At 50.9% G+C, this 14,171-nt stretch overlaps 1 protein-coding gene across 3 annotated transcripts in view; it reads left to right on the forward strand.

Moving 5' to 3' along the window:
- Nucleotides 1-14,171, forward strand: part of abca3b (ATP binding cassette subfamily A member 3b) — a 60,372-nt gene that overhangs the window by 40,719 nt on the left and 5,482 nt on the right. For all 3 annotated transcript variants that reach the window (XM_088612429.1, XM_088612431.1, XM_088612430.1), the window contains exons 18-30: nt 1,845-2,043; nt 3,547-3,853; nt 4,089-4,359; nt 5,099-5,303; nt 5,843-6,062; nt 6,171-6,329; nt 7,788-7,960; nt 9,011-9,145; nt 9,916-10,110; nt 10,637-10,824; nt 12,155-12,325; nt 13,637-13,827; nt 14,080-14,153. In XM_088612429.1, the coding sequence (XP_088468555.1) occupies nt 1,845-2,043; nt 3,547-3,853; nt 4,089-4,359; nt 5,099-5,303; nt 5,843-6,062; nt 6,171-6,329; nt 7,788-7,960; nt 9,011-9,145; nt 9,916-10,110; nt 10,637-10,824; nt 12,155-12,325; nt 13,637-13,827; nt 14,080-14,153 (2,488 nt within the window). The remainder of the gene's footprint in view (nt 1-1,844; nt 2,044-3,546; nt 3,854-4,088; nt 4,360-5,098; nt 5,304-5,842; nt 6,063-6,170; nt 6,330-7,787; nt 7,961-9,010; nt 9,146-9,915; nt 10,111-10,636; nt 10,825-12,154; nt 12,326-13,636; nt 13,828-14,079; nt 14,154-14,171) is intronic.

The following is a 14,171-nucleotide window of genomic DNA, read 5'->3' on the forward strand; positions in this document are numbered from 1 at the left end:
ATTGAGATCGAGGTGGTGCGGTCTCGCAGGGCTCGAGCCCGGTTTGCTCAGGAGCCGGTGGTGACCGCTGGGATGTAGTGGCGCTCTGCGAGCTGGTAGGACGCGTTCGGAAGCCTCGTCTCCCCTCCTCCAGTCACTGCTAGACAGGCGCCTGCGAGAGCGAGGGCTGCGGGGAAGAGTAGAAACTGGTCTTCTCGTCCGTTCGGTCTGGACGGGGAGTCCTGGCAAGTAACTGGCGATGCCGCCGAAGGGAGGGGAGAAAACCGTTCCGAACTCTGGGAAGAAGCAGGAGCCGGAGCCCTGCGACAGGTTAGGGAGGATCTTCCGCAGGGTCCCCTGGGGGTGTGGGGGGGTTGAAGGAAGGGAGAGGCTCGTGTGTAACTGCCTCTCCACAAGCCGTGATGGAGCTGAGCACCGCGGGTCCCGCAACCCAGCGGTCTCTAAACGCCGCAGAGGCGAAGAGGGCCCAACGGCCTTCAGCTCTTTGTGGGTTTTTTCTGTTCGTTTGTCTTTTTTTTTTCCTCTTTTTGTTGAAGTTCTTTAATAGCTCCCCGAGTGCCCTCTTATTCCTCTCGGGGCTGCCATTAGCGGCCAGAGAAACGCGAGGAAAGGATTGTGTAAAAGGACGAATGCACGTGGGCTCCGTTTTATCTGAGTAATCAGTGCAGGGCCCCGGCGAGAAAGCAGAAAGCGCAGATGATAATGCACCGACCTGCTCACGACGGAGCCATGTGGCTCACAATGAGGGAGACTTGAGCGGTGGACCTTGACATTTCTGAAGTTTAAAGCAATCAGCGCTACACTGCAGTGGCTCTGGAGTGGCAGCTTGGGAGTGCAGCTCCATTCGTTTGCATTCACCTGCGAATTTCCACGCGCACTGGAGAGACACACCCAGCGCCGTAGAGCTGAAGCAGTGTAAGAATCGATTGACCACTCCACCAATTACAGACCTGTGCAGTTAATGTTTAGGAAGGGGCTGACTGTAGGGGTTGGAGCTGCTTTGCTTTTGGAGAGGTGTGATCAAGCGATATTCGTTCAAACAATGTGTTTGTTCCGTTAGCTGGTAATGTGCTGTAGATCTGGAGGGCTTTCACAGACCAGCGTAAACTCACTACGCCACTGTGGCTGCTGTGGTTGGCCAAGTGCCTTTGGATAGGTGAAAATGTCACTTCTCTCCCATCTGATAAGAATTTCTTACACTTAAAAGTGCTTTTCTGGGCACTCCTCTCAAAGCGCTTTACAGGTAATGGGGACTCCACCACCACCAGTGTGCAGCCCCCACCTGGATGATGCGACAGTAACCATAGTGCACCAGGACTCTCAACACAAACCAACTATCAGTGGAGAGGAGAACAAAGTTCCTAGATGGGGATTATAAGGAGGCCATGATTGGTAAAGGCCAGGGGGAAATTCGGCCAGGACGCCAGGGTAACTACTCTTTTCGAGGAAAGGCCCTGGGATTTTTAAAGACTACAAAGAGTCAGGACTTTGGTTCTATGTCTCATCCGAAGGATGACACCTTTTTTACAGTAAAGTGTCCCCATCACTATACTGGGGCATTAGGACCCACATAGACTGCAGGGTGAGCGCCCCCTACTGGCCCCACAAGCACCTCTTCCAGCAGCAACCTTAGCTTTCCCAGGAGTCTCCCATCCAGGTACTGGCCAGGCTCACACCTGCTGAGTGTCAGGGGGGTGCCAGTTTTGAGTTGCAGGGTGATATGGCTATGATATGATATATAGATGGATGATTGCTTCTCTGCCTTTTTGGCCACAGTCTGGTCCAGGATCCTGGTAGATGTAAACCAGGTGTTTTTCGTGTGTGTGTGTGTGTGTGCCGTGCAGGGTGGGGAAGCTGGTCGACTCCAGCCTGGACATCCAGGCCATCCAGCTGCCAGCGCTGCAGTACCAGCACGAGCGCCGGTCCCACGACTGGAGCATGGACGATGCCAGCAGCATGAGCGGCATGACGGACGTCACCGACTTCACGGACAGCGGGACGCTCATCTCCGAGGACGGCTCCAACATCAAGCTCAACACGGGGGTGCGGGAGCGCTGGGGGCTGAACCACTGCATGGGGGGGGGGGCGCTGAGGAATGAGCGCCACCTGCTGGGCGGCAGTGCCCGTCTTCGAAGTGAATCCACGCCACCGGAGAGGGAGATGAGCCAATTCTGCTGGGTTGTAATTTTAAGAGTCTGCAGCCCTTAAAACCCTGATTGGAATAAGCCGCTGTACAAGGGGAGTCCTGTGCTGGGACGAGGGTAGAAGGCCTGTAAAATAATGGAAATGGCTCATTTACAGGGAGGGGTTGTGCAGCGGAGTGACGGGGCTCATACTCTGAGACAGTTAGAGGAGTGCTGCCAGCCCCTCTGAAAGCTGGACAGTGTAGGATCCTGTCGGGCCAGAGATCCCAGTCTTGTATCATCCCGCCTTCTAGGGAGCAGAGCTGCGCGTGCGACTGGGGGAAATTTGCTTGTGCAACAGGGAGAGAGTATAGCTCTACACGTACGCCGCCAGGAATGTAGCTTTCCACACTACTTTGTCATGAAATTGAGAGTTTCTGGTGGCTCCGATTTGCTCGGAGTTACAGTTTTAGTAAAAATTAGAGTAAAACCGCAAATGGAGGTCTCTCAGAATCCCCTCATTGCCTGGCGGGCAGCGATAGGTTGGAATGTTCGTCGCCAGTTTTCACCAGCAGAAGCGAAGTGCACGAGAGCGAAAGGGTGAGAAAGAAAAGCAGGAATTCCATTCCAAAGGGTCGATAAAAAACTGCTCTCCTTTTGTTATAGATAGATAGATACTTTATTGATCCCGTGAGGGAAATTGCAGTGCAACAGCAGCTTAACACACACAACACAGCCACAGTGTAACGAATTATATACTAATAGTACAATACATACAATACAATACAAGAGTTACTTACAGTCCGGACACACAAGAGCAAACTAGAACAGAACAGTACACAGAAAAACGTATCACACATATGAATATAAATATAGATGTAATATAGATATAGATATAAATATAGATGTAAATGTATTGCACAGGTCCCTGGCATATATTGCACAAAAGTGGTTGTAAACGGGAAAAAGAAAAAGAAAGAGAACAGATGTAGCAGTAGATGTGTATATGCGTTTAGTCCAGAAACAGGTCACTGTCGATGTTGCCTCTGCCAAGACGCAAGGTGGATGCGTTGTACAGTCTTATGGCAGACGGCAAGAATGACCTCCTGTAGCGCTCCCTGTCGCACCGTGGGTGAATCAGTCTATTACTGAACGTGCTCTTCATTCCTGCAAGCCTGTCATAGAGGGGATGCCACATTATGCCACATCTGACAAGTAGTCACTCTGGTATCACACACCAGTGCAGTGTCGCCCTTCTCGGTTTCTGAATCTGAGGCGCGTGGGACTCGGAAGCTCGATGGCGGGCTTTGTTCTTCAGGCAGATACGGCTGTTACATCAACAAAGAGGTTTCAAACCTCTTCGTTAAAGTCCTTTGTGCGCTCGGAAATTGACGGCTCCTCTCTCTCTCCCCCGCCTCGCCAGGCCAAGCTCTTCCTGCAGCAGTTCTACGCCATGTTCCTGAAGAGGGCGCTGTACAGCTGGCGCAACTGGAAGGTCATGGTGGCGCAGTTCCTGGTGCCGCTGATTTTCACCGTGCTGGCCCTGGTGGTGGCCCGCGCCTTCCCCGGGCCCCAGGACTCGCCCCAGCTGCGCCTGGCCCTGAGCCTCTACGGCCCCACCGCTGTGCCCGTGGCCCTGGAACCCGGGGCCGGCTCTCTGGCAGCGGCCCTGGCTGCGGCGTACCGGGGCCAGCTCCCGGCGGAGAAGGCCCGGGCCATAAACGTCTCCGGTGAGAGCCCAGCTCGTCGTCCTTCAGGAACAGCAGTCTGGGGGGTTTGAAAGGAACTGACCCCCATCAAAATTTAATTTCAAGGCAACGCGAGTGCACAGCTCCTTTTCTATTTCTCCGTTGCTGCTTGTTCACAAAACCTTTAAAACCCTGCTGATAAACTGCAGGTCTAGCCTCTCCTGGCGCTCGGCCTCTCCGCCCAGGGCTTGAGTGTTGCGTTTGTCTCCCCCTGCAGGCCTGCCAGAGTACGTGCTGCGGGCGGCCGAGGACGAGGGCGGCGCCTTCAACGAGCACTGCGTGGCGGGCGCGTCCGTCAGGGACGGCCCCAGCGGGGTGGAGGCGACGGCCTACTTCAACAACCAGGGCTACCACACCCCCCCCGCTGCGCTGCTGCTGGTGGACAACGCCATCTACAGGCTCATCGCGGGGCCCAACGCCTCCATCCGCGCCGGGAACTACCCCATGCCGCGGAACGTCTCGGAGACCGCCCGCGACGAGCTCACGGAGTAAGGAGCAGTCGGACCCGGTGCCGGGGCCCTGCGTTTCCAGGGGGCCGCCCTGTGGTGGCTCACTGCCAGCCAGCGCCTTGCCGCGTTGGAAAATATAAGCGTGCCGAGTGGCTCGGCAGTTTCACTCTCCTTTCAGTTAAAATGAGCACATTTTAGACAATTGCTAGTGAAATCTTTCTTTTTTCCAAACCCTTTGAAAAATCCAGTGCAAAATGGAGTAACAAGCCAGAACTCTCATGTTGTTTCCGTTCGTGAGATTCACACTGATAATCCTGATTCGTTACACGCGGTTTTTGTTTCCCCAAAGCTGGTTAATGCTTCATTGTTCGGTTGTTCAACCTCACGTTTTTATGTGACTACTACAGGATTTGTGAATTGTGAAATGAGAACACCAAACTTGGGTGGCACAGTGGTTAGCCTGGCTGCCTTGCAGCTCTGGGGCTCCGAGTTCAATTCCTGGGGTGCTGTCTGCGTGAAACTGGTATGGTCTCACTGCGTTTCCTCCCAGAGTCCAGGTTAATTGGCTTCTGTTAAAAATCGGCTCTGGTGTGAGAGTGTGTGTGTCTGCGATGGACTGGCGTCCCGTCCAGGGTGTATCCCGCCTGGCACCCATTGCTTGCTGGGATAGGCTCTGGCTCCCCTACAACCCTGTATTGGATAAAGCAGTTAGAAAGGGGATGGATGATCTTTGACAGGCTCTGAAGTTGCGTTTCTCACTCTCTTCTCTCTGCTACAGGGGCCAGACAGGCTTTGCCATTGCCATTAACCTGATGTACGGCATGGCCTCCCTGTCCAGTACCTTCGCTCTGCTCCTGGTCACCGAACGCTCCCTCAAGTCCAAACACGTGCAGCAGGTCAGCGGTGTCTACCTGTCCAACTTCTGGTTCTCTGCACTGCTGTGGGACCTCATCAATTTCCTGCTGCCCTGCGTGCTCATGCTGGTCAGTGTTTCACTCTTTCTCATTGCTGATTTACGTGGACGATGCTTTAGTCCAAAGCGGCCTCTCTTTTGACCCGGCCAGGTATTGTACTGGAGCAATTCAGGTGAAGCAGCTTGTTCAAAAGTACACCTGTCTTGTCTCACCTGGGATGGGAACCCACCTCCTTCCAGTTACAAGTCCAGAAGCCCCGACAACAGCTGCACCTTGGTGCTCCTTTTCTTCTCTAGTTTTACATTTAGGTAGCCCAGTGCCCTCAAAGATGTAGCTTCTCAGTCCGATTTCCCATTTTTCTGCTCTGGTTATGACTTACGAAAGATAATTGGGAGGACAAAATGTACGGAGAGCATACTACACCAGACCTGAACTCGGAGAAAATGCTAAATGTAGGATTTCTGGTTTTGCGGGCTCCCTGGAATGTTCTGCTCACCCGAGACCTGAATTCACCCACGTTCTGGTTTTACTTTCAGAGCCAGTTGAGTTCTTGCGTCTCAAGCGGGTCTCCCCCATGTCTGTGTGTGTGTGTGCGTGTGTGCACGCAGGTGGTGTTCAGGGCCTTCGGCGTGCAGGCCTTCACTCAGGACACGCACCTCGTGGACGTCATGCTGATCCTGATGCTGTACGGCTGGGCCGTCATCCCCCTGATGTACCTGCTGAGCTTCCTCTTCTCCACCGCGGCCACGGCCTACACCCGCCTCACCATCTTCAACATGATCAGCGGCACCGCCACCTTCCTCACCGTCACAATCATGGCCATCCCTGGTGAGGGCCGGTGCCTGCTGTTGCCGTCGTCCGTCGTGAAGCCAGCCCGCGGCGCTCTGTATTAAGAGTTTCCTGTTTTGTTCCTCCCCCTCCCCCCCACCCCTCCAGAACTCAAGCTTGTAGACCTCTCCAAGATTCTTGATAAAGTCTTCCTGGTCTTCCCTAACTACTGCCTGGGCATGGCATTCAGCGAGTTCTACCAGAACTATGAGCTGCTGAAGTTCTGCCCTTCCAGCAGCTTGAGCGAAGCAATTTGTCAAATGTACAGTAAGTACAGAGAACTCCGGGTCTGTTTTCCGTCCTGTGACTGCTTCTGAATGTCATTTTGTCTGATTGAAATCCACCACCGAGTAGACTGTACTCCAGAGTCACATGTGGTCCTAGTACAGGTCCCTGTGGTACTCCACTAATTTCATCTCCCCGGTTTGAACTTTTACCTTTTGACAGAGAGTTAATTGACCAGTACAAGCGTATGCATTTCCCTGAATGCCAATCATGTATAATTAGAGAATTAATCTTTTATAAAAAGCTTTATCAAAATGCCTTCTGAAAATATCATATGCTCATGAGTCCTATTGTTGCTTTACAGAGATCTCTAACAAGCTGGTTGGGCAAGACCTACCTTTTCTAAATTCATGTTCTCCCTATAATGTTATTTCAATATAGGTGATCCTCGATTTTTAATAATTTTTTCCATAATCTTATGTATAGTAGAAGTCAGACTTTGGTGTATGATTGTCACCTTTCTTAACGGATGGACACTACATTAGCAACTGTTAAAGGGGATTACCCCTGTCCGAGCAACTGCTGGAAGAGTTGTGTCTGTGGCTTCTGAACATCTCTTTTTCCCTTGAACACAATTGGTAAGATGCCATCAAGCCCTGGAGATTTATTTATCCTGAGTCCTTCTAGTACCTGAAACATTTTTCCATTTTCTATGCTAATAATGTTTGATAAACCGCTTCACTCTGCTGCCTGAGAACATGTTGACTTCTTCCTAGTAAAATACTCATTTAGTACATGAGCCATTTCCCTTTCATTACCTACAGGTTTCCTATTGATGTCTCAGATACATTTTACTTCATCTTACAGTTCTCATTAATGGTTCTTTTGCTGTGGATGAGATTAAAAATGGCACAGTCCGCAGAAGCTGTTGAATTACTCCAGTTAAATCAATGAGAAGATTTAAATCCTGAGTGGCTGGGTTCACTGGGTTTCACTGGGTTTCAGTAGAGATTTGCAGGCAGGCAGACCAGCTCTCCAGGGCCAAGACTGGGATGCCCTAATCTGCCCATTGTGAAAATAAGCCACGGTCCATCAATCCACTGTCACAATAATGTCAGAGAAAGTGCGATCTGACCATTGACTGTTGCTGACTGATCATGACTGATCCAGCTCCCTGCTGCAAGGCGACGAAGGTCTTTGTAGGTCAGATTGTAGAAACTGGTTGTCTTTGCTCGAGAGTGGCTTTTCACTAATCGGCTTCTCCTGAGCGACGTGAGGCCAGCTTCGGCTCAGGTAGGTGGACGCTCAGCGGTGTCGATTCGTGTTAGGTTTGAAACGAACTTGGAATTTGGGATGTTCCAGACTGAAGACACATCAAGCTTGGTTTGAAAATTAAACCAAGCTCAGCCGTGGAAAATATAATATCATTGATGAATACAGATGTATCACGGGTAGCGGCAGTGTTCTTGGGTAAAGGCCAGTGCCTTATTTGTTTTGCAGATCTCACCTATCAGGAGAACTACTTCGACTGGGCAGCACCTGGGGTGGGACGGTTCCTAGTGGCCATGTCTTCACAGGGCGCCGTCTTCCTCGTTCTCCTCTTCGTCATCGAGCTCCATTGGTTCCGCACTCTCTGCCGCCTCTGCGGCGCCCTCTTCAGGAGGCGCAAGAAAGTGAGTGCCGTCCTCTCCTGCGTGTGCTGAGGAAGTCTCCTGACACCTGCCCCCGAGCTGGGGTTCCGTTTAGCGGCCTTGGTGTGCGGCAGGGACAAAACACCAAGCACAATAATCAGCAGGCCTGAACACTAGACCAGCTTGGTGACATGCACCCTGGAGGCCCTGATGAAGATGCTGGTGCATACAGCTGGCATATATCTAAGGGGCGTATGGGGTCAACTGGACAATCCCAGCATATTTATGAGGAGCTTTTATTAAGGGATTGTGACCCCTGCATGCTCTTAAGAAGGGCTTGGGACTAGAATTTTCAAGCATTGTTGAGCCAAGCACTGTGCTCCTCACTGATGCAAGGCTTACAATTAGGTGTACGCACTCACACACGCAAAAAGCTTGAATTGCAGGAGCAGACAGGCACGTCTGTCGCCTGACGTAAGAAGTGTCGGCAAAAGGACAGATGTTTTCATATACAAATGCCCCATTCCGCAGGTGTTTAGGAGGTTGCAGGTTTATAGCATAGCCAGGATACCCCAGTAACATAGGAACCCAGTTCGGAATTAACTACAGTTACTGTTGTCAAGAGTACAGGTTCTAATTTTTTTTTTCTGCACTCTGGGTGTTGTATTTTGCCCTAAGGAGTCAGCCTGTGACCCCCACAATACATTTAATCTTGTAGTACTCCCAGGTGTCATGTTGCCTCCAGAGGCGATTTCAGCCTGGAATGACGCCCCCATAAACAGCGTGTGATAACTTTGTGAGCATAGACAGCAGTGGTCTTGGGTTCAGGGCTTAAATTGAAGCTAAACTCACACGGATCGCTGATTGGTCAGCTCCTGCGCCTTTTGCAAACCGCGAACCCTATCGGCGGCACTCCAGCTCAGCTTTTGCCTAAATTGCTTTAATCGAATTAATAAGAACCTCTGGGAGAACGACTCCGCAAAGCCCGAGCTGGTAAACCAGCCGTCTAGCGGGGCATGGGGAACGGTCCAGGTGGCTATTCCGCTGTACGTGACGCTTCCTGGTTTCCGCGGTGGCTTGGCTCGGCTGCAGGTGGCCGTGACGAGCGAGGCCGCCCTGGTGCCGGAGGACAGGGACGTGGCGGAGGAGAGGAAGCGCGTGCTGGAGTGCCAGCCTGCCGTGGAGTCCATGATGGGAAGCCCTCTGGTCCTGCAGGAGCTGAGCAAGGTAGGAGCAGCCGCCTCCCATCGGAGCACTTGACTTGACGCTCCTGACAGCTGGCATCGTCCTGGTAGGTAGGCTGGTAAAAACGTTTGAATCCAGGAATCGAGGAAAGGAACGCTCAAACTGCCCAGTGTATTAGTCAGACCTTATGTAGAATACCGTTTACTGTTTTGGCTGCCACGTTTCGAAAAGTACATGTTGCTCTGGATCAGACCCAAGACGGGCGACTACCTTAATTCCTGGTCTTCGGGGAATCTCTTAAGAGGGGGTAAAAGGATGTGTTTGGTCTGGCAAAAACCAAAGGGGATTCGATCCAAGTACGTGAAATGCCCAAAGGACTTCCACATCATCAGCCAAATCAGACTAGAAGACGCAAGTAGAAAGCAGAGGAAGCACACAAAGACTTGTGGCGGGAGTCTGGACCGAGCATCCCAGCCGTGTTGTTGAAGCTCATACCCAGCCTTTCTTCAAGAAGTGAACGGGGAAGGATTCTTGTGACATCAGGCTGCTGGGAACCAGCTGTGTTAGACTACCCAGTTAAGCCTGTCCTCATTGGTGATCTTTCTTAATGCTCTTACGTCGTGAAGTCGGGTATGAAAGCATTCAGTAAAATGCTTTTTCCTATGTTCTGGTCTAAAAGTTAGGGAAACAGCAGCCGTTATACCAGCAGTTGCCCAGGCAGAAAATGCTTCATGTTTTTTTATGCTAGTTGGCCAGTTGGCGAGTCATCCGGATCTGTGGTGGTGTGAAACGGGCTCTCGTCTTCCTCTCAGGTCTACAGCAGCGGAGAGACCTTGCTGGCCGTTGACCGCCTGTCCCTGGCGGTCGGGAAGGGGGAGTGCTTCGGGCTGCTGGGCTTCAACGGAGCCGGAAAGACCACCACCTTCAAGATGCTGACCGGGGACGAGACCGTGACCAGTGGAGATGCCTACATCGATGGCTACAGCATCCTGAGGGATATCAAGAAGGTGTGGTGGGAAGCTTCTGCTCTATGTTTGGAGTTAGGTGCTTTATTTGTGTGAGTGGATCAAGTTTGACCCAAGACTGTGGAACCTGTATGAGTTTCACCTTCACTGGAAATTTTGGAATCTCTTTTTAAAATATATTTACATTTGTATACATGTATGTTTTTCACCTAACAGACTCTTCTCAAAATCACATCTCCGACGTTTTAAACCCACTATTTATCAGTCACTTTGTCAGTCCGTGGCTTCCTTCTCTCCCAGAATGTTATGGAGAATGACTTACTGCCCTTGGTCACCTGACCAGCTGGTGCACAACAATCGGTCAGGTGACCAAGGGAAGCGGGTCATTCCCCTATAGCATTCTGGGAAATGTAGTCCAGACAAGAAGCTCCATTGTCTGAACTGACTGCACTCTCACACCGTGTATGAGCCAAAGGGAGGGGAGATGTGCCTTTTAGGGGAACAACGTTAAGGACACAGCTCTGCACTTCCCCATTAAATCCACCATGGAACCTGTCTTCCCCCGCAGGTGCAGCAGCGGATTGGCTACTGCCCCCAGTTTGACGCCCTCTTGGACCACATGACAGGACGGGAAACGCTGAACATGTACGCACGCCTGCGGGGCATCCCGGAGAAGTACGTGGCGGGCTGCGTGGAGAACGTGCTGCGGTCCCTCCTGCTGGAGCCACACGCCGACAAGCTGGTCCGCAACTACAGGTACAGCTCAGCCCCGGAGCAGAGAGCGCAGCTGCTGGAGACCCTGCGCCTCGAGTTAGGATGTACAGTTCATCCCGCCGCTCTTTCATTTTCTGGTGCCCTGTATATTTCAAAGTGTAGAACTGAGATCAAGGACTGAAATCACTGTGGAACACACTGATAGGGCCTGATTTAGAAATGTGTGTGCAGTTTTGGTCACCACCCTGTAGGAACATTATTGCTTTCTCTGCAGTCAGTCCAGAGAAGAGCATCCAGATCTATTCCTGAGTTCGAACGAATGTCCCAAATTGACACTTTGAAGGAGCTTCGCCTTTTTAGTCTGACAGAGGAGGAGACAAGGGGACCCTCCTACTCTTATTCAAAATCCTCAAAGACACCAACAAAGCAACAGAGGGACATTTTATTCAGATGGAACACAAAAACACAAATCTGAGAACACAAGTGGAGACTATGCAGGATTCCATGTAAAGCCGAGAGCAGGAGGCATTTCTTTACATAAAGGGTGGTAGGAGTCTGGAACAAGCTGCAAAGCAACAAAGTTATAGCCAATTCCTGGCTTCCTTCAGGAAACAGCTGGAGGAGATCCTTGGATCAATCAGCTCCTAAATACTAAACAGGCCAGACAAGCCAGGTGATCTCCTCTCGTTTGTAACCTATTTTTCAGCCATTTCACTCTTTCAGCTTGTGTTGATGTTTTTTTTTCAGGTTTAAAATGAGGACACCACTGACTTGTGATTCACAGCGTTCTGGTTTTTATTGGGTCTGAATTCATTTGCTTCTCTGAAGCACCTGTTTTCAGTGAGTTGGAAGAAGTACCCCAAAATTAGCTCAGTGGAGTTGGTCCCCCTTCAGACAGTACAGTGAAACCCACCACATTTGTTTGTGCTGGTCAGTGCCTTTGAACGTGGCATTTGTGCTGCTTTCATTCTAGAGTGCTAGCTCGTTCTTTTTTGGGGTGTGATGTCCGCAAGCTCCCCACGATGGTGACATAAGTCACGTGTCACCCTGGAAAAAGAAGGAGCTATATCTCGAGGGCAAAATTACCTCAGACACTACTTCCAACAGCACAGACCAGGACAAACGAATGAGACTGGTTAAGGTCTCCTGCGCTGTCCTAGGGGGGATTGAATAAAGTCACTTCCCTGAAAAAGGGCGCTATATTTGAGGAAAGAAAACGGCACAAATGCTACTTTCAAGGCACAAACAGAGCACACCATTTGTGCTGTTTGTAAGGGGGGCCATTTCACCCAGCTCCCTAACAGCCCAGAAGCATCGTGGATCTTGCGGCCTGCTGGCGAGACTGACGCATTTCTCTCCCTCCCTCTGTCAGCGGGGGGAATAAAAGAAAGCTGAGTGCAGGGATGGCTCTTATCGGGGGGCCACCCGTCATATTCCTGGACGAGCCCTCCACGGGGATGGACCCCGTTGCTAGGCGACTGCTGTGGGATGCGGTAACCAGGACGCGAGAATCGGGGAAAGCCATCATCATCACCTCTCACAGGTACGTCCCTCTCCTCTGCTCTGCCATCTGAACTCTGTGGTCCTCCTGCTGGTTATTCTTTACTAGAATCACTGATCGGTCCATCGGGTGCCCTGAATTCCTACTTCAGCCCTGTTTGCACTGAAAAGGTCTATGAACTCTGAATCTGGACTTCGAGGAGGATAATTTTTGTGAGCAGTGAATTCAGACGGCAGAATCATGCTAGAGTTTGTCCTCCTGTATAGCCTACAAAATATTCTTCTTTTTATGCAAAAAGAAAAATTTGGGCCATAAGATGGTAAAGAACCTATCAATAAGTTTTCATTTACCTCCTCTGGATAAGAATAATAAAGATAGCACAGTGCATATCACGTAGATTTAGTGCGAGAATGCATTCATTATTGTATCCTGGAACTTGTTATTTTAAAGACATGTGACAGTTGCACCAGCCAGATAAAGTATGTTAGTGAATGCTTAGCATGAACATGATAGGGATTAATTTTCTTAACATTTATTCTCAGGCTTGCTTAGGCAATTCCAGGTTTTCAGTCTTTACAGGTTTTGGAAGTCTCTGGCCTTTTGCAAATCTAATGCAAAATGTTGTAATGTGATTTAGTATGTTTTAGCAGCTGCTTAATGTCTTTTTAGAAAATCTTGTAATAGACTTTTTTCTTGTGGTGTTTTTAATCCCCCCCCCCCCCCCCCCCACCACTGGTTAAATCTCTAATACATTAAAGTGTTATATTTGGGAAGCAGCGTTTTCACCTGCTAGCCTGATCTCAGAAGCTAAGGCTGGACCTGGTCTGTACTGGGATGAGAGGCCTCCGAGGAAAACCCAGGTTGCTCCTGCAAGTGATGTTGGTGGAACAGCAGGTGGCAGTAGGTTCCTTGTGGACCGTAATTTCCAATCTAGTGCCCTAGTGAAGTGAACAGTGCTCTTCGAATGAGACGTGAAACCAAGGTCCTGGGTACCTTGTCAATGGCGATCAGTAGTGGTGGCTGAAATCCACTTCTGCTCAGTCTGGCCTCCTTAACATTCTCCCCCCTAAATATAGTTGAAGAACTTTCTTACTTTGCCCAATGTACTGTACTATGCAGTGGGGATACTGGAGTTGAAGGGCTACATCTCACCAGAGTGGTCCCCTTGTATGTGCAAAGGGCTGTGGGATCCGTTGTGATGACAGGTGTGGTTGAAGAATGACTTTATTTCATTAGTAGTGGCGTAACCCGTCAGAGGAAGGTCTTCTTGCAGACGTGTGGTATGTCCCTGGCTGCTATGGCCGTGTGTGTCCCCGCTGTGTCTAACCCTTCCCTTGAACTGCTGTGCGGCAGTATGGAGGAATGCGAGGCGCTGTGCACCCGGCTGGCTGTGATGGTCAATGGCCAGTTCAAATGCCTGGGCAGCCCCCAGCACCTCAAGAGCAAGTTTGGCAGCGGCTACACCCTCCTGGCCAAGGTGAGGGTGGAGTTTGAGGAGACCGACCTGCAGCCTTTCAAGGACTTCATCGAGAGCACCTTCCCAGGTGAGCGAACGGCTCGGAATCGGCTCTCCACGGGCTGGGGCGCAGATCGCACCTGTCTCGTACCAAGGGGGGGTTATATAGAACCTTAATAACACAGCCGCTGAAGTTTCCTTTAAGCACTTTGAGTGCTGAGAAGAGGCTAAGAGACTTTGCGCGGTGAAGGGCCCGAAGACAGTGTGGCCCTCGGAGGTCGCGGCTGGTCCCGGGGTCTGGAGTGTTTCTGTCTGATCACCGCGGTGCTCTCGTTGCCAGGGAGCATGCTGAAGGATGAGCACCAGGGCATGGTCCATTATCACCTGACTGACAAGAGCCTCACCTGGGCACAGGTAGTACTTTTCTCTGTC

The sequence above is a fragment of the Lepisosteus platostomus genome, chromosome 19 (assembly GCF_059453375.1).
Source record: "Lepisosteus platostomus isolate fLepPlt1 chromosome 19, fLepPlt1.hap1, whole genome shotgun sequence".
NCBI lineage: Eukaryota > Metazoa > Chordata > Actinopteri > Semionotiformes > Lepisosteidae > Lepisosteus > Lepisosteus platostomus.